Source organism: Haliaeetus albicilla, chromosome 26 (assembly GCF_947461875.1).
Source record: "Haliaeetus albicilla chromosome 26, bHalAlb1.1, whole genome shotgun sequence".
Classification (NCBI taxonomy): Eukaryota; Metazoa; Chordata; class Aves; order Accipitriformes; family Accipitridae; genus Haliaeetus; species Haliaeetus albicilla.
In genome coordinates this window covers 2,846,889-2,873,143 of record NC_091508.1, presented here as the reverse complement: position 1 = coordinate 2,873,143, position 26,255 = coordinate 2,846,889, and the positions used below count along the sequence as shown (strand labels likewise).

The 26,255-nt window shown below is 51.9% G+C and overlaps 2 protein-coding genes across 9 annotated transcripts in view; both read right to left on the bottom strand.

Moving 5' to 3' along the window:
- Positions 1-854: 854 nt before the first annotated feature.
- LOC104315326 (Krueppel-like factor 15) lies at positions 855-8,844 on the bottom strand. 3 transcript variants are annotated; one of them, XM_069770666.1, is made up of 3 exons: positions 7,844-8,844; positions 4,004-5,042; positions 855-1,250 (listed from the first exon to the last, which is right to left on the bottom strand). In XM_069770666.1, the coding sequence occupies exons 2-3, from the start codon at positions 4,933-4,935 to the stop codon at positions 1,073-1,075; spliced, it is 1,110 nt and encodes a 369-aa protein (XP_069626767.1). In that variant the 5' UTR covers positions 4,936-5,042; positions 7,844-8,844; the 3' UTR covers positions 855-1,072. The 3 variants fall into 3 exon arrangements, with proteins under 3 accessions (XP_069626767.1, XP_069626766.1, XP_069626768.1); XM_069770665.1 differs by having other exon boundaries at positions 7,827-8,843; XM_069770667.1 differs by lacking the exon at positions 7,844-8,844 and adding an exon at positions 7,001-7,111.
- Positions 8,845-9,707: 863 nt separating this feature from the next.
- The window catches only part of SLC45A3 (solute carrier family 45 member 3), a 31,612-nt gene continuing 15,064 nt past the window's right edge, over positions 9,708-26,255 (bottom strand). For 3 of the 6 annotated variants that reach the window (XM_069772119.1, XM_069772118.1, XM_069772122.1), the window contains 4 exons: positions 21,372-21,799; positions 20,282-21,115; positions 18,465-18,730; positions 9,708-14,889 (listed from right to left, as the gene is read on the bottom strand). In XM_069772119.1, coding sequence (XP_069628220.1) covers positions 14,434-14,889; positions 18,465-18,730; positions 20,282-21,115; positions 21,372-21,543 — 1,728 coding nt within the window. In that variant the 5' untranslated portion in view covers positions 21,544-21,799 and the 3' untranslated portion in view covers positions 9,708-14,433. Of the gene's footprint in view, positions 14,890-17,058; positions 17,171-18,464; positions 18,731-20,281; positions 21,116-21,371; positions 21,800-24,891; positions 24,984-26,255 lie in introns of those variants that run through there. The other 3 variants (XM_069772121.1, XM_069772123.1, XM_069772120.1) reach the window with 3 other exon arrangements.

The following is a 26,255-nucleotide window of genomic DNA, read 5'->3' as shown; positions in this document are numbered from 1 at the left end:
CGCTGCCTAGCTCAAACTCCTGACGCTTATTCTTTGTTTGTACAAGCACCTAATTCCCTCCCAGATGTTTGCAAAAGCTCGGGAAGTTGGCACAGTGGCAAGGAGTTGGCCTTTAATTAACCAGAAGTCAAATACAAAAAGGACGTCAGCAACCTGTGAGCTGCACTGCTCCCCCTGACCAGAGCACACAGCTCTTCTGGGGTCCATACACATTGGTGTCTCTCCATACCGCTGTTCTTTCATGCCAGTCTGTAAAAAAGGACTTTGCTGGTGCTGCTTACGTTTCTCCTGATCCCATTTCAACACACACCATTGAGCGAGCTGAACAGATGCGTTTCCCACCCCCCTCAAACTGTAGCCGCAACGTCATGCTCCCCAAGGACGCCAGCGTGCCCGATACCAGTCAGGTGAAAAACCACCAGCACAGAAAAGCAGAGTTAGGGACAACACAACCACCATCTCAACCACATCGGAAAAGCTGTCCCCACCGTCTGCCTTCAGCCTCCGCAGCTGCTGCACAACACACAAACACCTGCCCCGCCCATCCACAGCTCTGCCTGGCTGCCATCGGGCCAGATGGGGTCATGCACATGGGTTTCTGAGCAAGTCCAGCCAGAACAAATCTTCTCTGGCTGTCTCCGAAATGCTGCTGACCCAGAGCCTTGCGATGCCGGTGTGACTCGCAGCTGCAGCAGCCCAGGGGATGCCCCACAGCGGGGATGGAGAGCTGTAAGCCAGTTCTTGCCCGTCACGCTGCAGCAGGCAGGTGACACCTACAAGCTGTGCAAAGGGATCTTGTAAAGCTGTCCCCTACCCCAGCCCCCACTCCCTTACATACACACGCTCACCCGGAATTAACTTAGGTTTCCATCACCTATATTTGAGAGAGGGACAGTACTACCAGAAACAGGCTGTGAATGAATCCAGGTCATCCCTGAATAGAGGTATAACACTGGATCTCCTATAATTCCTTAGAGTCATTTCCCCCTTTTCATTAGCGTAGTGTTTTTTGCATTGTTTGCCTGGCTTCAGGGCCTCTTGGACTCAGCCTCGCAAGGATGAGCAGCGAGACTTAATTTCTGCTGCTGCCCTGAAGTGTCCGCTGGCTGTAAGGCTGGCCCCGGTGGATCTTCACGTGTTTGGCTAAATGGTCACTGCGGGCAAACTTCTTCTCACAGGCGGCACACTGGTACGGCTTGACACCAGAGTGGGAGCGCTTGTGACGGGAGAGCTCATCCGACCGGGAAAACCTGCAGGAGAAGGGAAGCATGGTGGATCCAGCCTTCGCTGCTAGACAGGACAGGGAACATGAGGACCCTGGCACGTGGGAGGCTGAGGTCTGTCTCTGCCCCAGCCTCTTGGGGTGACCCTAGGCAGGTCACTTCTGCTCTGCTCCATCCAATCTCCCAGTGAGACACAGGTACCCCAGGCTCCTGCCGGAGTAATGGAAAGGAATAAACCCCTCCAAGGGGTTATTTAGAGATAGGAAAGAGAAAAAGAATTCACCCACCCACTGAGATCTTAATTTCTTTCCACTGCTCTTAAAGAACACTGTCCACCTACTTCCTTCATTTGTTTTCAACTTGCTGAAACCTTTTTGGGGCTGACAGCCCCTAGGCCAGATGGTGAGAGAAATTGCTTTTCGGGGCATCAGCCTGAGCTGGCAGTGACTAAAGGACACAGTTCAGGAGCCCGGGTGGAAAGGCTTTACAATAACTCCCACATCTAGCCAAGAAGAGCATCACTGTTGAGAGGAGGTTTGTTTTTCCTGAGAGAGCATGGGTTCTCCCTGCAAACTCTGAGCATCCCCTTGTTTCTCAGAATGGCAGCGAGTTTTGACTGTCAGCCTGGGCTGGACTGGGAGCTGGGGAGAGAGAAGCTGCCTGTGAGCTGGTTTAAATACCAAGCCCAATGGAGGAAAAGAAACGCACCCGGCCTGGAGCACAGCAGCAGAGGTTTCCATGCCGAAGCAAGTTGACTGCTGTTCTGAGGATGCAGTAACAAGGACCACAGGAATACCCAGTGTTCTGACTGCTTGTCTGTGCAATTTGCACATCTGAGGCAGATCAGCTGAACAGCCTGGAAAGTCCCTTTAACCACGTGCATGTCCCACTTAATTCTCCTGCACCCTTTCTTCCACCTGGCACACACAGATCCAGACCTGGGGGCACCTGCAGCAAGTTGGTCTGCAGGTGTTTTATGAGTGCCACCTCAAAGATCTCAACAAGGCCTGGGAGCTGGTGTGACTTCAGTATGCTTTGCATGTCCGAGTGTCAGGGGAGTGCTGGAGAGGAGGACTGGACAGGATTTACTCCTGTTCTGCCTCCAAGGAGCCAACACAGATGGCAGGAGTATTAGGACGGAAGGGTTTTTCCATCTGGCTGAAACATGCCCACGCAAAGAAGCACAAAGCAGGGAGCTTCAGATGTAACCCCAGACACCCAGCGATAGGATTTCAAGCTCACACCTGGTACAGTAAATACTGTGGCTGCTCACAAAAGGCTCTGCAAAAACAAAATGTGTCCCAAGGCCATCCTCAGGTCTTCTGTGCAAACCACTGACTTCTTTTCCAGCTTTATTGCGAGAAGCGAGTTCCAAGGTCTCAGCTCCTCATAGAAAGCAGGGCCAGGAGAAATGACATATATATTTGCAGTTAGGGCCACATCTAGAAAAGAGAGCATGGCCCGGAGAACCCCAGCCGAGTACATCACTCGATAGTATAACTGCTCCCATGGAGGGGGAGGGCAGGGCAGCAAGTGAAGCAGAACACAGCAGTTCAGTGGACAACCTGCAGGATGCTATGGTACAGGCTAGCACCATCCCCTTCCTCCTTCCCAGAGGGAAAAGTGATGCTTGTGTGGTTGCCATTGTCCCGTTCCTCAGTCCCCAGGGTCTGAGCATCAGGTGCAGGAGGGTTTAGCAGTACTGGTTGGTACTACAAAAGGAGCCAATGCCTATAAACCTGTACTGCGGTTCTAGGTGAAGTGGAGGGACACAGACAACTGCTGATGGCAAAGGGACAGCAGCTTGGCAAGAGGGAGTCCCGAAATTCAGATCTAGTCTCATACCTTCCCGAGTTTCACCACCCTGAGACAGAAGCCATAACATACCATCCGGGGAAGCAAGGCAGCGAATGTATGCCAAAGCATTGCAAAAGAAACGAGGAAAGCTCAGTGCTGCCAGCACCAGTTTTCTTTGTGATACGCTTTGAGATCTGCTGATGAAAAGTGCTATGCAAGACCTGAGGACTATCAGCCCTTCTTGCCAAAGGCTGTACTGAGCATCCTGCCCCCCAGGACAGGTACACGGTACCGGGAAGAGAACACCACAGCAGAAAAATAATCAGAGAAGTGCAGCAAGATTAAAAAGCAGGGTTAATTTAGGGAACACAGATGAAAGAAAATGACAACTATCATCATGCACAGAGCAAACAAAAGTAAATGCAACACAGGGATACGCTACAGGCCCACAGGTGTCTGAAGGATACAAGCAGCCAGGGCAGGCAAACAGCAAGAGAAAGCAAAGGGTTGCTAAACATTAAACACAGAATTATGCACTGGTTCCTGAGGAAGCAGTGAGACTCCTATTTCCTGGGACAAGTATTAATGGGAAAAGCCATTTTTGTAGCCCAACTGCAGAAATTATCCTGAACTAGACAGAGAAAGCTTGTAAAATTACAACATCACTTGGAAAAGCTGTATTGCCAGAGGGTGTTTAGGCATCCAGTTCAAGGGGGATTTGGGGTGTTTGGGAGAGTGTCAGCTATGCTTCCCCAGCTGGAGGTTTCAGCACTTTTGGACTGAGTGAAAACTACCCAAAGCGCTCAACAAACTTTACTCCTCCAGGCCTCCTTCCAGCTCTCACCTATAATTCACTCAGGAAAGAAAACTTGTGATTTTATCCTGGATTTTCACCAGCCAAGAGCTCTCCCGCATCTTGGCAAGCAACAGCAGGCCTTTGGTGCAGACACCCGTTTGCACAGAGTCCCATGGCTCCCACTTACCGCCAGCCACAGTTGGGCCAAGCACAAGTGTAGGGTTTCTCACCGGTGTGCCGACGAAAGTGAGCCTTCAGGTGGGAACTCTTGGTGTACACCTTGCCGCAGCCCGGGTGCGAGCACTTATGGATGCGGACGAGAGAAGGGGGGGCTTTCTGATACTTGGGGTTCGCCTCCACCTCTTGCACATCCCCCAGCACCCCTGGCCTCATGGTGACTGGCAGGGGGGCAATTTTGACGTACTTTTGGTCCATGATGGTCACAGGGGGCTGGACCTGAGGGAGGAGGGACACGTTTTGGCCCTGCAAGTTGATAACCAGCTGGGCCACCCTGACACCACCGGTAGCACTCTGTGCTAGCGGGCTGCCGCTGTCCATCTGGAGAGGCTGGATTTGGAGGACAACAGGAATGCTCCCAGTGGCTACTGCCTGGTCACTACCATCAGCTGTCCCTCCAGGCTGAGCAGCGTTTGAGACATCATCTTCTTGAACCACACTGGAGACAGGCTGTCCCCCAGAGCTACCTAAGCTGATCTCAGATTTGAACTCAACTTTCCCTCCAGCTGGGTGAAGCTCGCTTTCTTCGTCTTTGAGGAACTCGGCCTTCTCCCTTAGGAACTCCTCAATCTCCTCCAGGGTTGGAGTGAAGTCCTGGGAGAGGCTGCTGCAGAAGTCAGGCAGCCTGAGGTAAGCCTCGCAAATTTGGGGTTTTGCGTCTTCCCCCTTTGCACCGGCCACGGGGAGGAGGGTGCCTTCAGGGTGGCTGGTGCTGCCTGCAAGGAGATGGCCAGAGTCTTCTGGGTGGCCAGACGCCCTCCCGCTGCCGTGTCCCGGCAGAAGGGATGGTGGCATGCTGCGTTGCAGAGCGCTCGCAAAGCTTTCGAGGAGGGAAGAGTTGGTCAAGGAGGGTAGCAGCTCCTGGCAACTCACAGAGACCATTTGTTGACTCACGTCCTCTGCCCACACAAAGCTCTTGGCTCAGCTGGATCAGAAGCCTCTGTAAGAGCTCAGCTGGGGCTCCGGAGGCTGGGGAAGTCTTGGTTCATCTGCAAGGGAACACCACCAAGGTTATTTCCAAATTAAAAAACACACAAGAAAACCTCAACCTTTGAATAAAATGGACTGTGCATTAGAAAGAAAACGTCAAAACTAGTCAGTGGCCTTTGTTTTTTACAGAGTCTGTTGCTCAAAAACCACGTGCTAACCATTTTCCTATGCAGGATGCCAATAGGCTGCAAAGAGCTAGATTCCCCCCAGAAGCAAACTTCTCTGGGGAGTTTATTAAGGTAAAAATACGCAATGAAACACTTCATCCCTCTTCCCACTACGCCAGAGGGCAGGTATGGGCTGCTAGATGGCAGAGAAGATGACTTGTGGCTTACAACTAGGAGTTAATTGAGATCCAAGAGAGGGTGCTGGTTTCTCCACACTGCAAATGTTGGTACAACCACAACCTGGCGCAGACCTATCACAGCTGGAGTAAAGCTAACTAGTTTGGCAACAGATAACAAGACAGCTATGAGAGCGCCTGCTGCCAGACTGCTTGGGGCTCTGGTGAGCATTCACCAGCAACCATGCTGCTGTGGTTACACTGGCTATCGGTGTCTGAACAAGTGAGTTTAAAACCAGTTCAGGCAGGTCTGCCCCAGCTCAGTCACACCTCCAGAAAGCATCGCAGACAGTCTGGGGTCAGCTCACAGGGCCCTTGAGGACACCAACACCACGTTTCAAAACAGGTGAAAAAGATCACAATATCTCCAGGTTAGACCTGTGTGGTGTCCAGAAGGTGACTGCTCTCCCACGACTCAGTACATCAAACCCCACAGGCCCTGCTGTGTGGCTCGTGAGGTCATGAGCACAGTGCCTGAGCAGCCACACGCTGTCCCTGCCCCTGCAAAAGGGCAGCCTCAAGGCTGCATCCTCCTCCTGCAACACCTAAACCACCCAAGAAGGCAGGATCTTTTTACTGTTTACATTTAATGCAGCAAGTGAGTTTCCAAGATAAAGAAAACCTATGCCAAAGTCCCCTATGAACCTTTTCCAGAATAAGTGAGTAAGTCCATGAGATTTCTGCAGAGCTGCAAACCAGTCAATCCAGTCCTTGTTATCATTGCTTCCTGAGAGCTTGGAAAGGGAATTTTTGAGAAGCAGTCTGGATGTGATATAAAGGCTCTTCGCCTTGAGAAGAAATAATCCCCACATTGTTCAAAACCTGCGAAGAGCAAGATGCCACATTGCTCAGGGCCATTTGCAGTGCTGCCCACAGTCTGTCTCCAGCACAACTCTGCATCAACAAGTCATGATGAGCAGAGACCATCACTGCTCACACATGAGGTAAGAAAGGTGTTTGGGCCAATCTCAACCTTCAGGCTTCAAGTTTTCATCACAACACAAATTCACGCTCTGAACCATCACCTTCAAGGCAGCACCCAGTTCCACTCCTTCCTCCACACTAATTTTATGATCTCTTTCTGATCTCTGCTTCTCTGACTCTTGTCTCCTCTTTCTACAAGCTTCAGAGGCTAGAAAAGCCTTCCCCCTCTGGCTACAAAACACTTCTGTTTACCTCTTCCAGAAAGTCTTAAAACCTGATTTTCCAACAAGGTCTCCTTGCAGAGCAGCTCAGGAAGTCTCCATCCCTTCAGTGTGCCCCCAGGACAACTGAATTAAACTATAAACTCCTTAGCTCAGGAGCCTCATTTAGTACATATCTTGCAAATTCAGAGTGAACAGTTCTGTTGAACTAACAACACGAAGAAAAGCACAACCAGAGGGCAGGAAGGTCTGGTGGTTAAGCTGCTGGCTTGGGACTAAGGAGATCCGAGCAGGGTCTCCTGCTCTGCTGCAGACTTCTCATGCAACCTTGGGGTAGTTGCTGGAGTGCTCTGGTCCTCAGTTTCCCGACTAAGTGGGGGCAATGGTAACATTCTACCTTGCAGAGCGGTGCTAAGGGGAAATGTGTAACCCGGTGGCATGCTCCGTTACTAACAGACTTTGTAGATACCTGTCACAGATGTCAGTGCCTCGTCAATCCAAGGCATTGTTGCAAAATGCACGTCAACAGTGCTGTCATCCCAGATAAGCTACTGCAAGAAAATGGAGACCTGACTTTGGCCTTCAGTGAAGCATACTGAAAGACAAGGTCAACGTCATTTTCAAGCTTCGCTTTGCATTTCTGTTCCTATAGTTTTTCAATTCCCTAAGAGCGCTCAATTACTGCATGAAATCAGCAGATGTGCAGTTTGAGCACATAGAGAGAAAGTAATTTGCCCAAGGTCAGCCAACAAGCAGGAGCTGGGAACTCAGCCGAGGGTTATGACTCTCCTCTTGTGACTGAACAACACGAACAAACACCTGTAACCTCTTCAGAGCCGTGAATTACATTCACAGCGTCCGTGCAAAAAACCTGGACGCACGAAGCCTTTCAGGACAACTCCAACATGCTAAATAAGCCAGACACTTACAGCCAGTGCCACGTGTAGCAGATCCCTCAGCGATAAAGGGGGGTGCCCCACGCTTCGACCCGGCCAAGGACAAACCAGCCTGGTTCTCCCCAAACTCCACCGCGGGGAGCAGAGCCAGGAACAGGCTGGAAACCCCCGGGGCCGAGGAGACCGAGTCTGGCCCGGTGGTTCCCTTCATCCCGCCGGGTCGGGGTGGGGAGCAGGGGGGGGAGGAAGAAAAAAATAAAAAATTTAAAAAAAAAAAAGAAAACCCGCCCCAGGCCGACCTTGCCCCCGCCGAGCCGCCCCTCCGCCGCTGCGGGCAGCCTCCCGGGGAGAGCTGCCCCCCCCGCCCCCGCCCCCGCCGAGCCCCCCGCTCCCCCTTACCCGGCTCCGGTCCATACCGGCACGGCGGCTCCCGCAGCGCGGGGGCGGCTCCCGGCCCGCCCCGCCCCGCCGAGGGCTCGGCTCCGGTAGCCGGTCCCATTGGCGGCCAGTGCCCGGCCCCGCACCCGGCTGAGCTGGCTGCCCCGGTGGGGCGGCCCCGATAAACCCCCGGACCGGGGGAGGACGAGACGGGCCGCCCGGATTCGGGTTGTCCCGGGTCTGCTGCCTCGTCCCGACTGCTGGAGCCGGTCCTTGAGGAGATGCCTCGGACCCCGCCGCAGTTCGCCATTGTTTCCTCTCCCCTGATAATTTACGCTGGGAACGGTCCGGATTTCTCCAACACTTGGGGAAAAAAAAAAGTCGAGTCCTAGCAGGTAGCAGCAGCTGGCCTCCGTTCGGATACAGGTTCTCGTTTCAGGAGGAATAGTTTTGGCAGGGCCACAGTGTTCAGATGCTGCTGCTGTGGTAAGGAGGTGCATGAGGTCTTCTGCCCTCACGGTGGCTTTGCAGGCAGCTTGTGGCTTCCAGAGAGAGTCCTGGCAAGGATGAGCTTGAGGGTGGCCTTGGGGCTGCCTTTGACAGCAGAGGCTGCGCCCCACCGAACCCCGCAGAGGAGCGGACTCGCAGGCCGCCCGGGAGCGATCCTCGGCCAGCAACAGTGGATTTCCAGGCTCATGGTGGTCACTCTAAAATGCCTGGTGTTCCTTACGGCATCACATGCACCCTGTGACGGAAAAAAGCATGAGAGTAACAAAAATGACAGTGTGCTGCCCCATGCACAGGGCAAACACGCTGATCGGAGAGAGGAGTCGTGTTTGCCTCTGCTCTCTCGAACCACCTATAGGGTTTGATGGTGACAGTGGTTTGGGGTTAAATACTTCCAAGCAGAAGGACAATTTTGAGGCAGGCAGTGCCCCTATAGGAAAAGAGAGTTTCTCTTAGCTACCACAGTGAGCCCCATCAACCCAAGGAGGTGAGTGCAGAGTTTCCCTGCTTTGTAAGCAGCATGAGATTTTCAGCTCAAGTGAGGCAAGTGCAGAGTTTCCCTGCTTTGTAAGCAGCATGAGATTTTCAGCCTGAACAAAAAGTCCCGGCCCAGAGTAAGGCCTCACATTTGAAAAACCAAACCAAAACAAAACAAAAAAACCCAACAGTGAAGGGGCTTCATCATTTGGAAAGGGCAACCCATAGCTATTCCCCCGACTCGCTGCTGTGCCCCTGGGTGTCACTTATCCTGTGTCTCAGCTTCACAGTCTTTAACCTAAGTGCTGACAATACTTAAAATTCCTTGCAGGGACAGGGAAAGTCTTAGCTCTTCAAAATCCTCGGGTACTACCTACTGTGATACTGCGGGGTTCGAACACGAATGGTTTCGATTTACACCACGTCACAAAATTACCGGGGATAACAAGAGGGAGCAGCTCTTCCTCGAGGTTTGTACAGCACCTAGCGGGGTAAGCGGGATGTTCACGCCAGGGATCCACAAGGAACAACGTTAAAGCGAGTCGCAGGTAACAGCAGGCGGCTCTGCACCTCGCTCTCCGCCTCCTCCCTGCAGACGAGGGTCGGACACAGAGCCAGCCCCTTCCCCGGGCGACCGACGCTCCGAGATCCCACCCTCAGCACACGGTTTGGTGTCCGCAGGGTGCAGGACCGCAGCCCGATGCTCGGTACCGGACCCAGAGCGGCCCGGCCGGAGGGAGCGCTGCGGATGGGAAGACCCCGCCCCGCCCGCGGCCCCGCCCGCGGCCCCACCCACGGCCCCGCCCGCGGCTCCACCCACGGCCCCGCCCGCGGCTCCACCCACCGCTCCACCCACGGCCCGGTGGTGGCGCCCCCCGGCGGCCGCCGGCGCCGTCCGTTTCGCGACACACACGGTCGTCCCGTTTAAACACCTTTTATTTCCTCCTTTTGATAAAAATTTATAATAGCCTTCCTCTTACATCGTATACAAAATATTTACTCTACTGAATAAATAAAACGCGTCTCGAAAGAAAAAAAACAGCGTCCACACATCCTTCCCTAACCTAGAGATTCACAATCGTCTCACATTAAAAAGACATCCTCCCTTCTCCCCTCTGCTCCCCACCTCAACACCCCCATCTCACAAAAGGAAAGGAGAGGCGCAGCAGGATTCACCCGTGAGAAGAAAGCAGAAGCGCACCTACTACCCGAAACAGAAAAACTCACGGTAACCGCCTCTGCAGAGCTTGTACCGATACCTGTCTGTTGGACAGTTTAATCAAGTCCTAGAGAGATTTCTATGTTCACACAGGTTATATCAGTAACAGCATCTAAGGGATGCGCTTATCTTCACTAGAACATACCTGTGTCCCTTGCCGGTCTATGTCTGATCCCAACACAGAGAAGCTGTTCTTAGCAGAAGCACACCAGGTTAGCCAGAAAGGACAATCTTACAAAGAAAGGAGCTTCTCAACAGACGCTCTGGAAAATCCCTCTCCTGTCAGCCCCAGCGACAGCCTGAACTTAGGAAGAAAGGCTTTTGGTAATAACAGAGCACACGCACAGGGCCACTGCAGTGACGGCAAGCCCAACATCCCTTAGGGGTTTGGGGAAGGCAGCTGCCGACAGCCCAGCTCGGGACCCGAGCTCAGGCTATGCAGCCAGCTCTCATGACACGGATGGGATCACGCTGGCATGAGGTAGCAAGCATGAAGGGTTATGAAGTGCTTTATGGACAGGGCAAGGCCACAACGAGGGGCACGCTCCCACCCACTGCCAGGGCAGCGTGGTGCCAAAGGCTCATGACCAGGGCAGAGCCAGCCCAGTTCCAGCCAATGTCCCATACCAGTCCCTCACACTGCTACAAACCTCAGATTTCCCCTGAACTCCCTCTTCCTCCTGCTTCCTCGCCCTGATCTCTCCCCATTCGCCTCTCAGGCTGCTGCCTTGTCTTCCCTCCCCGCTGAACTTTTGCGCAGAAAGCTGCTCCCCTTGTTCCCCAACGGCCCACCACCCACCCAGGACCTGACTGCATGTGGCAGTGTCCTACAGCCCTCGTCTCCTTCTGCAAACAGCCACGCTCTCAGGGCAAATAGCCCAAATCTTCTCCTGCTGTAACAGGAGGGTAAGAAGGAAAGGAGCAATTACTGAATTTGCTGGGTTTCACTCCAGATGGAGAAATGGGAAGAAGGGTGCCAGGGGGAAGGGAGAAATCAGAGTTTCTTGGTGGATAACCAAGTAGTTCTTCTCATACTTGCTGAACTGGCTAAAACAAGAGCAGCGCAGCCAGAGGACAAGTGGATAAGGAGCCCCTGGTTCAGACTAGGTCGTGTGTCTCCAGCTAGATCGGAGAGCTCCAGAGAACAAGCTCTGTTATCAGCCCAGCCACAGGTCAGGCCAAAGCAAGATGATGGGTGCTCGTCTGGGATGCAAGAGCAAGGAGCAAGAGCAGCTGGCTGCAGAGCCACAAGTTCAGTCGCTCAGCAGTCTTTTCTGAACATAAATGAAGTAAAGGCAGGCACCTCCCCAGAAGCATACCTGAATTATGAGAAAACTGGACAAACCCAGCCTGCCCTCTCCTAGGATGCGTGAGATCAGAGCCAGCACGCTGGATGGAGATGCCAGACTTGCCAAGGAGATCTGGGTGCCAAGTCCGTGAACCAGTGCAATGAAGGAGATGGGAAAATAGAGAGGCTGAAGGCACACTTGATCCATCAGTGAAGGACAGGGTTGAGACCCAGCCTGCACCAACTACTCCCAAGCCTTCCAGCTCAGCCAAGACACAGAGCCTGCTGCAGGTGCCATGAGACCAAGCATACGAGTGTCCACCAGCTACAGCTGGGCTACAGCTGCACCAAAGCCACCTCAGCAGATGGAGGGCTGGTCATTTGGGGTAAGTCTTCTCCTCCTGAGGGACAGATACAAGTTATGGATCAAGAACTGCAGCATCTTGTTCTTTCATGTTCCAAACCAAAGGACACTATAAAACAAGGCTGTCTCCCTCTCCAGCCCGCTGCTTTATCACTTGGATGTCTGTAATGAAGCATTCAAGGCCTTTATCATCAAACCTGTATACCTGAAGTTTGGTGTGGAAGTACTCCTTAGGCACATAAAGAAATGGCTCATTTATCAAAAGCACTTAGCATTGTAGCAGCCTCCACGTGTGAAGGTTCCCCACATTTTACGTAAGAAAAAATAAAAATAAAGGATCTTCAGCACTCAGGTAGGAACCTGTTTGAAAAATCTTGGGTCAGAGGTTACTGATCACTAGGAGCATTCATCCAAGAAACACCCCACCTTTGGCAATAACTTTTTGCCTCAAAGACTTCCTCCTGAAGCCTTAAGTGGATGGAGACCAGGGTAGGAAGTACAGACAAAAAACTGTTTCCGTAGGTGGTTAAGCAGCTGCCAACTTCATCCCCAAAACAGCTGCATTTCAGCACACAAACCTTGTTGTGGGAAAGGGAGGCTGGTAGGCATATAATTTGAGAAGAAATAAAACAAAAACAGTGACCCTTTACGGGAAAGAAATGTTGAAAAAACTTAGGAGAAGCCCTCTCAGGACCCATCTGCAGACAGCAGGGGAGTAACCACGCTTCCACGCCAAGGAATAGTCTGACGAGATCTTGCAAAAATAGCAACATTTTGCCCTTCAGCCGAACCTCACAAGTGCATCTCACTGCCCACACACCTCCGCAGAAAATTAGTCACAAACACTTTGTTTAGACCAGCCAGAGTTAAGGACTGTTGAACAACTTCTGCATACTCACAGCCTAGCCTCCAAAGGCCCAATTCACGCTTTCCTCTACGCCTTGTAGGCAGAGTTTGGATCATTTCAAAGTCTAAGTGCTGACTGTGGGACAGGACCTTGACTCCTACTTGGTATATGGGTAGTCTTCGAGTGGTAGAAATCTGCCACCAGCGGAATTATTCCAGCTGGTCCACTCTTATGGAGAATGGTATGATGGTACTGGCCAGAAGGACACACAGCTGCAGCCACTCTTCTGCCAGTGGAAGGTGACTCGCACCTGGGAGCTAAACAGTCTGAACAATCCAGGAGCATTTGGTCTCAGTGCTACGGAAGCAAGAGGCACTTTGCCTTACTCTAACAGGCAACTGTGTTTACGCTGTTCCTCAGTAAGAATCTTGACTCCTGTCTGGAAATAAAATTAAATAAATAAATAAAAGCCCAAAGAAGCATAACACAGTAAATAAGTAATCCAGATCAGCAAACCACAGGCACAAACAGCATCAAGAGCTTCTGTCCTGCTCCTTCTTTTGCCCAGCACACCAAGAACTAGGCTCACCCTGCTCTGTAAGCAGCTGCCAGAGTGGCTGTAGGCACATTTCATCCTACCCACTCCTGTTTACAATGCTGCTTCCAGCAGCCTCTCAGGGCATGCTGGCAATGTGTTCACTCAGCCACTGTGCTGGGTACTGGGACGCAGTCTGCTCTGCAAGGTGCACTCCTGCCAGCCTGCAAGCACAGCCAAAAGCCTTTCTGTCTGGAAAGAAGAGTCTGGTCTAGAAGGTTGCTTTAGGGATGCATCTTTGAGGGAAAGCAGACACAGCCAGCGACCAACTCCGGGTACCTACTACAGCAGTGACTGCTGCTGAGTTCAACTAGTTGTCAGTGAACAAGCAATTCCTCCAGCTTCCTCAGGCCGGGTACACTTGTTCCCAGGTAGCCTTGCAGGAGAGCTCTTATGTTCTACTTCATTGTCACAGGACTGAAAACCCTCTGAGAATAGATTTTCCTTGTGATATGGCAGCATCTTTTAGGGGCCACGTGTGGAAGAGGCACAACAGTCTAGATCTGTTAGGGGAGAGAGCAGGCGGCGGTTCTGAGCGCTGAGGAGTAAGAGGTCAGAGTTACTGACAATTGTGTGAGGAAAGCTAAAAACATCATTTAAAAAAAAAATTAAGAAGTCCTTTCCATCTGATGCAATCTGGTACATAGGTAAAAGATAAGTCACCTTTTGGAATTGGTCCTAATGAAACCTTATTTGTTTTTCCGAAACAAGACATTGTAACTTTTCTCCTAAAGGGTTTCTCCCAGTCAGAACAGAGGTGGGGAAGGACAGAAGCATTCACGCACCCATATGCACCCCCTTTGCTCCATGGCCAAACGTTAGCCACCCATCTTTTTTTTTCCAAGTAGATCTCCTCCCAGTGTCCTATTTGCAGAAGTATTGCTCAAGAAGTTGAGTAAAACTACAGCAAGCAGGGGAAGAGGATACAGCTGTAACTGGAAAACAGGAGAGCCAATGATTTCTTCCCTCCCCATACTACTGCCTCTCCTGCTCAGAAACATGACCCGTTATTAAAAGAAAAGTCCATTTCCTTTCTCCCCCCTGTATAACCTCCTTTGGTGCTGGCTGTGCAGCGCTTTCTTTTCATAAAGGCACCTTTGGAAAGCACTGATGGCCAGAATCGCAATGCCCCGATGCCTCCTATTTACACCTGAGATTAGCCCTGCTGCACCTCTCCTGCCCCCAGCCCCAGAACTGCCCTCCGGGGCTACAGCAACAGCATGGGGACAGCAGGTTCCACACGAGGCTTCGCACAAACGGCCATGTGAACAACACACATCTCGTTTTGACACGTGCAGGCACCCCCGCGTGCTGCCCTTGTGCCTTCCACATCACACCGAATACTTCGCCATGTCACTCTTATCAAAGACAACTTTGGTTGCAAAGTAAATGGCTACCAGGCCAAAGCCAGCAGCTGACACCATGTAGGCAGTCACTGACTGCGTAAACTGGACGATGGACCCCATGAAGAGGGAGGGGACAACCTGAGAAAGGAGGAAAGCACTGTCCAAAATAGCCAGGTCCAGGCAGATCCCTCGGCCAGGAGCCACTGAGTCCGGTTCTCCCACCATCATCATGAGCGAGACGTCGCAGGAGGAGCTGACGCACAGAGCCGAGCCGGCGGCTGGAGGAGAAGAGGAGGGAGAGGAAGAAGAGAAGAGGCTCCCAGCATGTCCATTCTGGTAAGGCAGCTTCTGGCTGGGAAGGTGGCCTTTAGAGAAAGCTGATTTCTTCTCCAATCGAGCTGCGTCTTCCTCCTCTTCGCTCTTATATTTATGCAAAAATACCTAGGAGAAAGAAGGAGGGCACGTGAGGAATGAGTTGGTAAGGTGGAGCCCAGCAAGCGAGGTGGGGGGCAGAGGCGGCCCCTTTTTTTGTGCAAGAGAGCAAACCACTCTGTGCTTTGCGTGCGTTGGGTCAGGCTGTTAGAGGTGGGGAGCGCCTGGCCCACGTGAGATGGCCTTCAGGAGCCAGCCTGGCTTTTCCCGACTGGCACGGGATTCAAAGCAACCCTGACTCACCGGGGGAATCTGGCCAAGTGGTGCCTTTGTTGTGTTGAAGCTGTGGGGCTCAGCAGGCTGCTGCAGCCCAAAGCCAGCCCAGGCTCTGCCTGGGGACATTTTGCACTGAGCCCTGGGTTGTCACCTCCTCACTGGGTGCCAGGGGAATCTGGGCACCAACTACAGCTCACCCCATCCTGAAATCAGCTGATGCACACTTGCAGGACAGGACGGAAGGGCAAGAGCCCACTTTGAACGTATCACAAAGCCAGATAGTCCGCTCTGGTGCAAAGAGAAGTGTTTATAAAGCGGCCGGCTGGGAGCCCAAAACCTTCCCGCAGAAAAGCCCAAAGAGCAGACGAACAGTTCAGAGCCCTGGATCCACGGCCACTTCTTAGTATCTGGAATATTTAAAAAGTGACACCAGCTGAGATGGTACAGTGCTGGGAACTCAGGAAAGAGCTCTTTTCTCAGCTCTGCAACAGACCCTGCATGCATGACCTCAACTGAGTTGCTTCATCTGCCTGACCTGAGCCTCCTCGCTCGGGCTAGAAAAGGGGGGCAGGGGGAAGAAAAATCTTTTTCTTCTCACCCTTTTTTGCCTCGCTCTGCTCAAGCTGTGAGATCTCTGGGGCACGGCTCACTCGAGCAGTATTCACACAGAATATTTGGATCAAACAGCTCTCCACGTTAACGCCAACAAATAATGGGCAGTCATGTGCAGACAGTGAAAACGCTGCAGAGCTCCAGCTTTAAAACTCCAGGGCATTTACAATTATGCATAACCGCTGGTCTGCATGGGGTAGAGCAGATAACGAAGGACATGTTAATCCATTATCCGCATGGTGAGATTGAACAAACAAAGAAAATAAAAAGGAAAAAAATAGCACCTGGTTGAGAACAGAGAGCACTCTACCCAGCTGCAGGGCTCAGAGGGGCTTGCCTGAACTATCCTCCCTTTTGCAGGAGGGACCCGGACACAGACGAACGGGAGGGAACCGCTGGTGCAGGAGCGTGGGCACTCCAGATCTGTTGCAGGCCATCCCAAAGCTTTCCGCAGTCTTGGCACCCACCCAGCTACACCCAGCCCTGCCCTAGTGTATGTCAGCACCAGCCAGTCTCTGTTCATGCTGCCCCAGGCCATGGCTGCGGATCTGTAGCACAAACAGTTTCAGATTCAATCGGAGAAGAGAAACCAGATGAGAAGAGCTTCGCTGAATAGCAATCATCTTCCAAAAGCTTTACCTGGGCTCTGCTCAGCTGCTCACTATACCTTTCAGCTCCTCAATTCTGCCTAGGCTCATGAATTTACGCTTAAATGCACCAATCCAGGACCGTCACTTATTTTATGTGGAGCTTAAAAATCCTCCCACGTGCCTCCTATTGCCATCAGACTTCAAAGCAACTCAAAACCCAGCACAGAAAGGGCATTGTGTGAGCCAAACTAGGCTATCCCCCACAGTTCCAGCCCTTCCTATTTGACACTGATGTTCCCAGAAGCCTGCTCAGCTGCCCTGAAGGCCTGCGCCACATTTTCTTGGTTTCTATACTGATCCAGGCTAGGACTTCAGAGGTATGAGTTCCGGCAGGGGTGTCTGAATACCTAGTGTGGAGAATTGATTTAAATCTGGAGAGAATGACTTCAACACTCACAAGAATGTGCTTAGTGAGAACTTATGCTTTAAAATCACCCCTTGTAACACAGGACAGAACCACATGAGTCACTGGTGTCTCAGTCAACAGCTTCATCTCCCTCTATAGTTGATGGGGAGTGGTGGGAATGAGGAACCTAGCTCTCCCTAATCTCCTGCAGAAGGTGTGAGTGCCCACCATGCATCTCACCTCTACCAAACTTTCAGCCACTGTTAGAACATGCAGATCTTTTCCTCCCGTTCTAGACAAGGGTTAGTGGCCATGCGAAGAGGAGAGGGCATGCAGGAGAACAGAGCGACTTACACAGCCTCTGCAAAGCAAGGAGCTCCAGCTGAGGTGGCCTTGCAGGCTTTTGCCAACGATCCCGCACAGAGTGGAAGCAACAGCCACTTTGGATGCCCCTTCTGCCGATTTGCTTCGGGAGGAGTGTTTAAAGTTAAAAAAAAAGTAAAAAAAGAGAGGGAAGAGAAGAAGCAGGAACGAGGGAAGGCAAACAAAAACGATGACAGATTTCAACAGTTAAGAAAAAAAGAAGAGAACAGAAATGGGGCAGATGGAGAATTTTCTGCAAAAGGCATTTTAGAGACTACTTCTTGTGGGGTCTCCCTGCAGCCTGCTGCAAAGTAGTTGGTAAAGGAAGGAGGAACTTTCAAATTAGGGCAACAGAGGCACCAAAGCCAGCTACACCCCACACCTCACTGTACTAAGAGCGTTTCCCTGTCAAGCCTTTGGCAAACAGTTGGGCGTGTGGCCTTCACATTCTCAGCCTGTGGAGTTTGGTTTTCATTCTGTTGATATTATGTCCATGGGAGATCCCAGCCAAACTGAAGTTTTTGCAAAGCAGAACACTCCCTTGTACCCCTATTTTGACAGGGTGCCTGGTGCAAATTGGGATGGGTTGGTCAGAAGTATTTGTTCAATGTGAACATCTGGATGCCTGTGGTAAAAACTCCTACTTATTTCACTGCACAGTGAACCGCCTGCCATTGGGATGAAAGAGCTGCTCTCAAACCACAAATTAATTTTGCATTTGCAGCACAAGAGAAACTCCTATTAATCCAGTGTGCAACTCAGGAACCTCCTAGGACTTCCCCACAAGGATAACATCTGTGGGACAGGATTACTAGCTTTTGTTTTGGTGTCAAAAGTTTCATAACATTTATTTTTCTTGGAGCTAGGGGAATAGGAAGAACCTCAGTTTTCATTTTACTGATCTTCATGCTATGGACAAAAATTGGAAAGCAGGACCTCTAAGGGCTGAAAATTCTTGAGTTTTTTAGCACCTCAGGTTGGCAGCGCTGCAGATGTGACTTGGTTACAAAATGCACACAGGTATAACTAACCTGAACCAGTTTCCCTAAGAATATGCAGAACACAGAGGAACATAGGAGATCCCTTTTGGTACATCAATCCTAGGTGATTTCTCCCATCTTACCCACTCCCTACTTTTTAAAATTGCACGATGCTTGTTGTGAGCAGGGGATGCCTAAGGAAGGAGATGCTGAACTCTCTCATCTCCCCCATTTCAGATGAATCTTCAGAGAAGACACAGCCTGGAGAGAAGAGGCACACGTGCAAAACCTTTACACACAGGCATGTGTTTCTCTTCCATGGGCTGAACTGACTGTACCAGCTACAAGTGGCAAAAGAGGCTGGCCAAGCTGTCCTCACAGCTACCTGGCACATAGCCCGCTGGAGCAGGTCCCTACCTGTTTTTCGTGATGATACAGTGATGCCAGTGTGTATGGCAGGATCTGGAGTGCAGAGAAGGTGAAGCCCGTCAGAGCAGCTGAGATGGTAACAACAATGACACTGTGGGAGAGGCACATGACGAAGGCAGCCACGGGGAAGAACACCACGCTGGCCAGGTAGACCGCCCGTGTCCCAAACTGCTTCACCATCCGGTCCATGATTGTCGAAAAGAAGATGGATGTGATGCATTGCAGGAAGAGGCCCAAACTACCCATCCGGACACCTGCAGGTAAGCAGAGGTGGTGACAGACACTGCCCTGGCTGCATCCAGGCTTCACCCAGCCAAACACCTTTGGGCCTCCTTCCCTCTCCTTCGGTGCCCAACTCGGTACAGTCCACGCAGAGTGTGGCACAGCTGCCAACAGCCCTGACAACAACACGGCTGGGTCAGGAAGCAGAGCAGCATCCCCTAACATACTGCAGGGTTGCACCAGCCAGACTGCAGCTCCCACCCTCCACCAGCAGCCAGTATTTCCTGCACGTGCTCCTGGGCACCCCAGTCTAACCAGAGGGGCGATAGGAGACAGGAACAGGAATGCCATTCTTGTCTTTGGAGGTTGTTGTTTGCACCTTCCTACTCTTGCCCCAGGATCTGTCACCGGCTGGTGAACCAGGATCTGTTGTTATCTGATGTGAAAACCAGCAACAGAACAAAAGAAACAAGGGATTGTGCTTAAGCCAAGGTAAAGTATACAACATCCACTAAATGACTGCAGTATCCGGTAGCAATCCGGACCTTACCCTTTGCAAAGATCTATCAGATTTCAAGGAATTAAACCCATTAACTCTTTGCAGCAAGGATCATTACTCAACACATGTTTCTATGACAGCTAGCACAATGGAGTCCTGACCTGCTAGAAGCTATACAGTGCAAGTGTTAAATAATAATTAAGCTCCCTCGAAGTTAAACAGACACTCAGCACAAAGAGGCAGTGTACTGCAGAGCTCACGGAGGCAGTGAGTGGAAAACTCAGAGGGCAAGATATTCAGCTGGAGGAGGAGGGCCAGGTAGGTGCCTCCAAGAATAAAAGACTTAGATCAGAGAGAGGAAAAGGAGGGCTAGGCAGCGAGTCAAGGCTCTGGCACAATACAGCAGCAAAAATGGGACAGCAGGCAATAACGGTAAGCAGGTAACGTGCTGCAGTGAGCAGTATCCCATGATGCGGACGTGGCAGCTATAGACTCTAGCGGCAAGTACTATCAGAAAGCACTGCAGACAGGGGTGAGAACTGGAGAAGCTGCTCAGGGGCTCCCCAGATACAGATGTGAGAAGGGAATCTCACAGCAGCATGAAAGGCAGATGCAGCAAAGCCCACCTCACTGCTACTGAATGTGTCCAGGCTTTCCAACCCCTGCTCTCCAAGAGCTGGGGAGCACCATCACACCTCATTTAAAAAGGAGGGAAGAGCAGTGAAAGGACCTGGCAGCGGTAACCACAGCTTGCAGACAGAGCCGGATATATCCTGTTCAGCATGCAACCTGCCAGACCATTCTGCCACTTAACAATTCAGCCCCAGGCCAGGGCTGCACGGCCAGATCTAGTTCTGCTCTGGGTAGCTTGGAGAAGAAAGAGGCATTTCCCTATTTGGTCCTCTGTGCAATGCTCTGGGGGCCACGGGGGAATGTTTTTTCCTGATCCATCTTCAGAAAGTCTAGTTTCCTGTAACTTTTTTTTGCATTACTAGCAAAGCTGAGCCCATTCCTAGCTCCCACTAAACGCTCCTGTCCAAGGTAACAGGAGCTGCAGCCTCAGAGCAGCTGGTTTACTTCTCACCTTCATCGTAGTGGCGTCTGGCATCCGTGCCTGGCTTGGCTCTGGGGACGCCGTGGTACAGCCCTTCCCCAACAAAGTCCGTGTAGAACAGCATGAAAGTCATGAGTGCCATCCAGCTGCAGAGCTCGGCCACGAACAGGCGCCGGATGACCTTGGGGATGCGGCAGTAGAGGCTGTGAAGCCGTGGCACCAGCGTGCAAAGGTTTCTCAGGGCCTGCATCATGTGCCTGGCCTGCAGCAGACACGAGCTCCTGGAGACCTGGCAAGAGCAGCAGGCAGGAGGTGAGGACTTAGGGGGAACGTCCTTCAGCGCGGGGCCATCCAGAACATCTGCCTGGGTGGCTGCCTCCTCTGTCACAAAGAGCGTGGCCAGCACACAGCCGAGGAAGATGATGGCAAGGAGGCTGAAGAGGCAGGTCTCCTGCCCTCCCAGGTACGGGGCCAGAAAGCTGCCACCCCAGTCAATGGCTGGAAGGAGGTAGCCGATGCAGCCCCCCAAGCTGATCATGAAGGCATACATGGAGAAGGCCTGGCGGCAGTTGTCTGGCTCCTGGAAGAGGTCTGAGAGCAGGGCCTCCAGTGGAGTAAAGCAGACCTGGCCGCAGAAATCCAGTAGCCCGATGCCCAGGATGAGGAAGGCAATCTCCAGCGGCCGAGTGTTGAGGGCAAACAGGCTGGCCAGGCTGCTGGCATGTGGGATAACGAAGAGGCTCAGCAAGACTCCCAGGCAAAGCATCCAGATGAAAGGTCGCCTTCGGCCATAGCTGCTGTGCCAGTGGTCGCTGGCGGATCCGATCAGTGGGACAAAAACCAAGCCAAGGACAGGTCCTATCCCTGGAAAAGAGAAAGAGGTGGTGTTAGGGGGACAGATCTGGAGGACACTGGTCTATATGCACTGTAAAAAAAGCCTGGGACGTTTCAGGAACTCAGTAAGCTTCACTGGGTGACAGCCCCCTCCTCCAAACACAAGCCTGCCCTTGATGTAACAGTAGCCCTGCAACCACCCCGCAGAGACAAGCCCTTATTTGCCCCTGTCCTCCAGACTCAAAGGGTAAAGAAGGACCTCGAAGATGAGAGAAAAACTGCCTACCCAAAACCATGGTCATGAACTTCTCCTCCACGCCCACTTCCAGCAGCAGCGGAGGCACGTAGGTTATCCCTGCGGCCAGGCAGACCTCCAGGCCGAACGTCAGGGAGTTGACCAGCAGGAGCTGGGTCTTGCGGTTGTGGAAGAGCATGCTGACCCAGGCTCTCTGAGCCATGCTGCCCTGACACCCCTTACTGACAGAGGGCTGTGTCGCTCCGGCTGCGGCACTCCCAGGGATGCCCCACAGGCAAGGTCTGGAGCTTCCCTTCCTGGTCTGCTGGACAGATGCTGCCTCCCATTTTCAGCGATGGTGAATGAACCGTCTTTTCCTCTTCCTCTTATTGCAAGATGTGGCCCCAGCAATGTCGAATCCAGGCGTGGGCAGGCAGGGGTCCCACTCCGCGCTTCCCCTTCTGCTCACACGCTGTGGTCTGAGAGAAGAAAGGGCTTGTTAGACACAGCGCGGTCCAGGGCATGGGAAAGGGCTAAAACCAGGTAGGTACCCCACAGACATGTCGTCGCTGAAAGAGACAGTCCCCAAAAGGCTTGCAGGCACGGGAGGATGAAGAGAGGACATCTGGGAGAGCAGCAGAGTTAAAAAACATGAGCTGCATTGGCGCCAGGTTTCTCTCCAAGGGCTTGTGACAGGTGAGACAGGCACCTGTCAGACATGGTTTGGGAAAATCCAATCCCGCCTTCAGGCTAAGGGAGGTCTAATGACCTCTCAGTGTCCTGTCCAGCCTCATCTCATAGATGGGCAGTTGTAGCAGAGAGACAAAGGATTTAGGGTCCCCTCTCCCAGTGAAATCAATTAAGTGTCCCTTCAAGGACCAGGGCTGCAGACACTTGCCTGCAGTCACACAGGGTCATCTCTAGAGACCCACGCCACTGCCTAATGACCGGGGCATCTTCCACGGGTTCCCAGGGAAGCAGTTTTGCCCAAATCCTGTCTCCAGCCCCTGGGACGGGGCACAGAGAACAGATGGTGCCTCTATGGAGTTTCACAAACAAACCTGACCCACTTTAGCCTCATCTAACAGTGAACGGCAATTACCTCACTCATTAGTCTGAGTCATTTATTTGCCCTGTAACATGCTCCCTTCTCTCCAGCCTTCTTCAGAGGGGAGAGGCCAGCAGATCAGGACAGGGGCTAAACAGCTAAGGCAAGAGTAAGCAGATGCCTCTTAGTAACCTCTTACGAGTCTGCCACTGTGTCAGTCTACAAATGTAAGAAATTCTGCAAGGTTACCAGCATCTAGGCTAGTCCACCAAACTGCCATTTTCCTACAAGCATCTCAGGAAGATGTAGTTGCTGGGAAAGGTAGAATGGGTTAGCAAGAAGGGTGACATTAAGCTCCTGCACAGATGTCGATTTAGGAGTAAAACAAACTGCAGTCTAATTCTCAGGATTCACATGGTCTAACTTCTCACCCTAAATGAGCCACCGCCAAGTTTCTCTGTGGGGACAAGGCATAACAGGTCCTGCTGGCCTGAACGTGCTTCAGCTTATGACCCATTTCTGGACTGTGCAGTGTGCTCCCAGCTTGCACAGAAGCTTCTGGCTTCTGCCTCCTGTCCCACCAGAGCACAGCCCCCAAGTCCTTTGGATGAAGGAGGCTGAACAGAATGTGAGACACACAGGCGGAGGAGTTTATCTCCACTTGCTCCCTCCCTGGCTGCGGGGAAGCTGTAACTGCACACCTGCCTGCCTGTACACCCCCTCCATGCCAGAGCAGCTAGCTGGTACAGAGTTTCCCTTACTTAGCTGCAGAGAGTGAACCCATCAGAAGAAACGAGGTAAAAATCCAGTTTTGCAGCCTGGTCCCTCTCTAAATTCTTTGCCTCGATTACAGGGGAGAGGAGAAGACTCCTACAGGGAACTTCTCCAGGCCAACACTCGCCTCCCTCCTCAGCAGCTGAGGCGACCAGTGCTGGAGACCCTGCCTGGCAGGGCGGGTCGGACCTCGCAGAGCTGGAACGGCTGCTCGTCAGAGGTCCAAGTGGGATGCAAAGTGTGTATGCAGGAGGAGCTGCTGAACCAGCAGTGTGCTGGACCATAGCCTTGCCGCTGTGCAGAGATAAAACTCCACTTTATCACCAAACATGGTGCAAATGGTGTTCCCTAACTGCACAGAGCACATACGTTTGACCTCCATCACTGCACAAGTGTTGGTAGACAGGTACAGTTGGGACAGTTTCCGCATTCTCACTTTTCTGTTCCTTCCCCTCTTGCCATCAGCCAAATAACCCACAGGGAAACGACTAGGTGAAGCTGGAAGTGTAGCGATGAGGTTTTTACAAAGATGCAAGCACCGCTCTCCGCCTCTTGCTGCTGCAGAGGAGAGGCACCACTCCTGGGCTGAGGAGTTGACAGGCTGCCAATTACACACAGTAAGTACTGATTATTATTTCCTCCCAGGACCCTTCACCTTCCCCCTCCACGCTCACTTGGACCTTGACTGTCACAAGAGATACCACCTTTTAACAACTGTGAACATTTAAATGACTTGCCCAAGGTCAAATAGCAAGCTAACGGCAGAGAGGGAAGAGCAACAGTTTTCCTTTAATCACTAGACATGGCTTCAAAGGAATACTCAGAGGCCCCAGATATGCTCAGCATTACTTCAGATGCACTCTATCTGCAAGGAAGCGATTGGAGGCAGCAACCACCTTTCTTAGATGTGGGCTAGACACAGGATGTCTCAGCCTTGTTCGTTTATGATGGGTGCCCAGCTGGCTGACAGCCTTGGGGTAGGAATTTAAGCTGCAGCCCTGCAGCTCCAGCAGCACAAGCCTCGGTGCTGTTAGCTGGAGGAAGCAAACTCACAAGCCAAAATTAACTGAGCCACCATCACTCTAAGCTAGACCTGGAAAGGAGATGTAATGTCCACTCTCTGCTGTAGTCCAGGGTCTGGAGGGCTTACAGAGGGGGACTTATCCCAAGGTAACCCCTAAACATTAAGTAAAAGATGTCTCTCTCACACACACGCACACACACAGAGAAAAAAATGGTTTTCTTCCTTTTTTGTCACAGTGACACCTCTAGCACTGGGGAAGAAGCAGGAATCTGTCCTTCTCCCCAGCTGCCTGAGAATTTCAGTTTTGAGGCAGAGAGGCTGACTTTCTTATCAGTAGGTAAGAAAAGACCTGTCTCTTCCCCCCTCCACACCCTCAGAGGGCTTTAACAAAAAAGATAAATCCCAGTTTACCCAGAAGCAATACTCATATACAGCCAGAGATGAGAAGCTGTCAACAGCAATCAAGTCGTAGACCCAGTTGCGACAGATTATGAACCCTTTTCTATTTAAATTGCATTTTGTTCCAGTACCCATCAATTACATTTTTTTATTTTGTTCACAGAATACAGAGGGATGGATTGGCTTAGCTGTTAAGAAATGCCAGTGCAGACTAGGAAAATCATCTGAACTGTTGATCTGTAAGGACAGGGGCAGAGGGATGGAGAAGGAAGATTTGGGAAGCTCACAGGAGCCAGGCTGAAAGGAAGCCAGAAGCCAGAACTCACCTCCCTCCACGCAGAGCAGCAACAGGTTGATCCCTGCGGCTCTGCCGAGCTGCGCTCCCCAAAGCCAGCCCAGCCCAGGTACACAGCATTCAGGAAAAGCTACTTAAATAGTTTGCAGGCAAGCAGAGGTGGAACCGAGCTGCAGGTACACACGCGGGTTTGGTTTCAGGGCCCTCCCTGCCTCCTGATAACACGGCGTGCTGGTGTGTTATTAGCACCACAACCGCACCTGCGCCTGGGCCCCTCGCGTAAGGTGCTGAGCAAACACAGGCTGTGGGCACCAGCCCTGCAAAACCCACTGTTCGCAGAGTGCTTCGCCATTGCTGCCCCAAACCAGCTCAGAAGGAATCTCCAGGTCTGGACTCACGGCTGAACTTTGCCCGAAGCCCTGCCCCGGTGTTAACATTTGTCACCTTTCCTTGCTGACCTGCTGGCACTTCACAAACAGCCAGCAGAGAGAGATTTAGTACACGAGATTATTATTTTCTTTTTAGAGACAATGAGATGTTCCCTGCAGCTTTGCAGGTAACAGTCTGGCTCTAAATAACAGTCCCAGCAGCAAAACCAAATGCTTCATTTAAACTGCTATCTCTTCCAGGACAATTTATCTGGCAGACGATGCAGGAGGACTGGTTTGCGTCCGGTGCTCTGTAACTTTGTCCTGATGTGGAAGGAGTCAGTTAGGCAAACCATCTCCTAGCTGGGAGATCCTGGTCTAACAGCAGCATTTATACATCACACCCAAGTGAGCTGGCAACAGCCTGTCCAGCCCAGTGGGATTTGGCATCTTGTGATGGGGAGACCTTTCACAGTCAGATGGGGGGGGTGGGGGGGTGGCTGGTCCAAAAAGCTGCATGACAGCAGGCACTTCTTGCCCTCTGGCCTCAGTTTCCCTGAACTTCTACCATAGGGACAGTATTTGTTCTTCCCTACAGAGCACAATGCCAAGCACCTTGACAAGGATAACAGCCAGCCCCCCCAACAAGGGGCATACCAGCCCTTCTGTGTAAGATTTTCCGCACACAGAAGCAGAAGGGAGCCACGTGTGGGGCTTTTTCACAGCTGCTCACTGAGCTGTCATGCCACGGGGACATCATCTGGTGCTGAGCGTTCAGGCTCTTTCTCTGCTCTTCCTCTCCTTCCCCAAGAAGAAGTAAAGCATCTTTAAACCCAGGGTTTCTGTTGTACTTCTAAGCTTGCAAACCGACTCTTTCCTTTCCTTTTTCTGCAGAGAAACAACAGATCAACTCTGAGAGGCTGGTTCACCTGGCAGCCAGGTAGGAGGGCGGGTCCTGGGGGCAGGAGCAAAGCAGCAGACTGCCGGACAAAGGCAACCCGGAGAGGAGAGGGCTCTCTGCCACCCA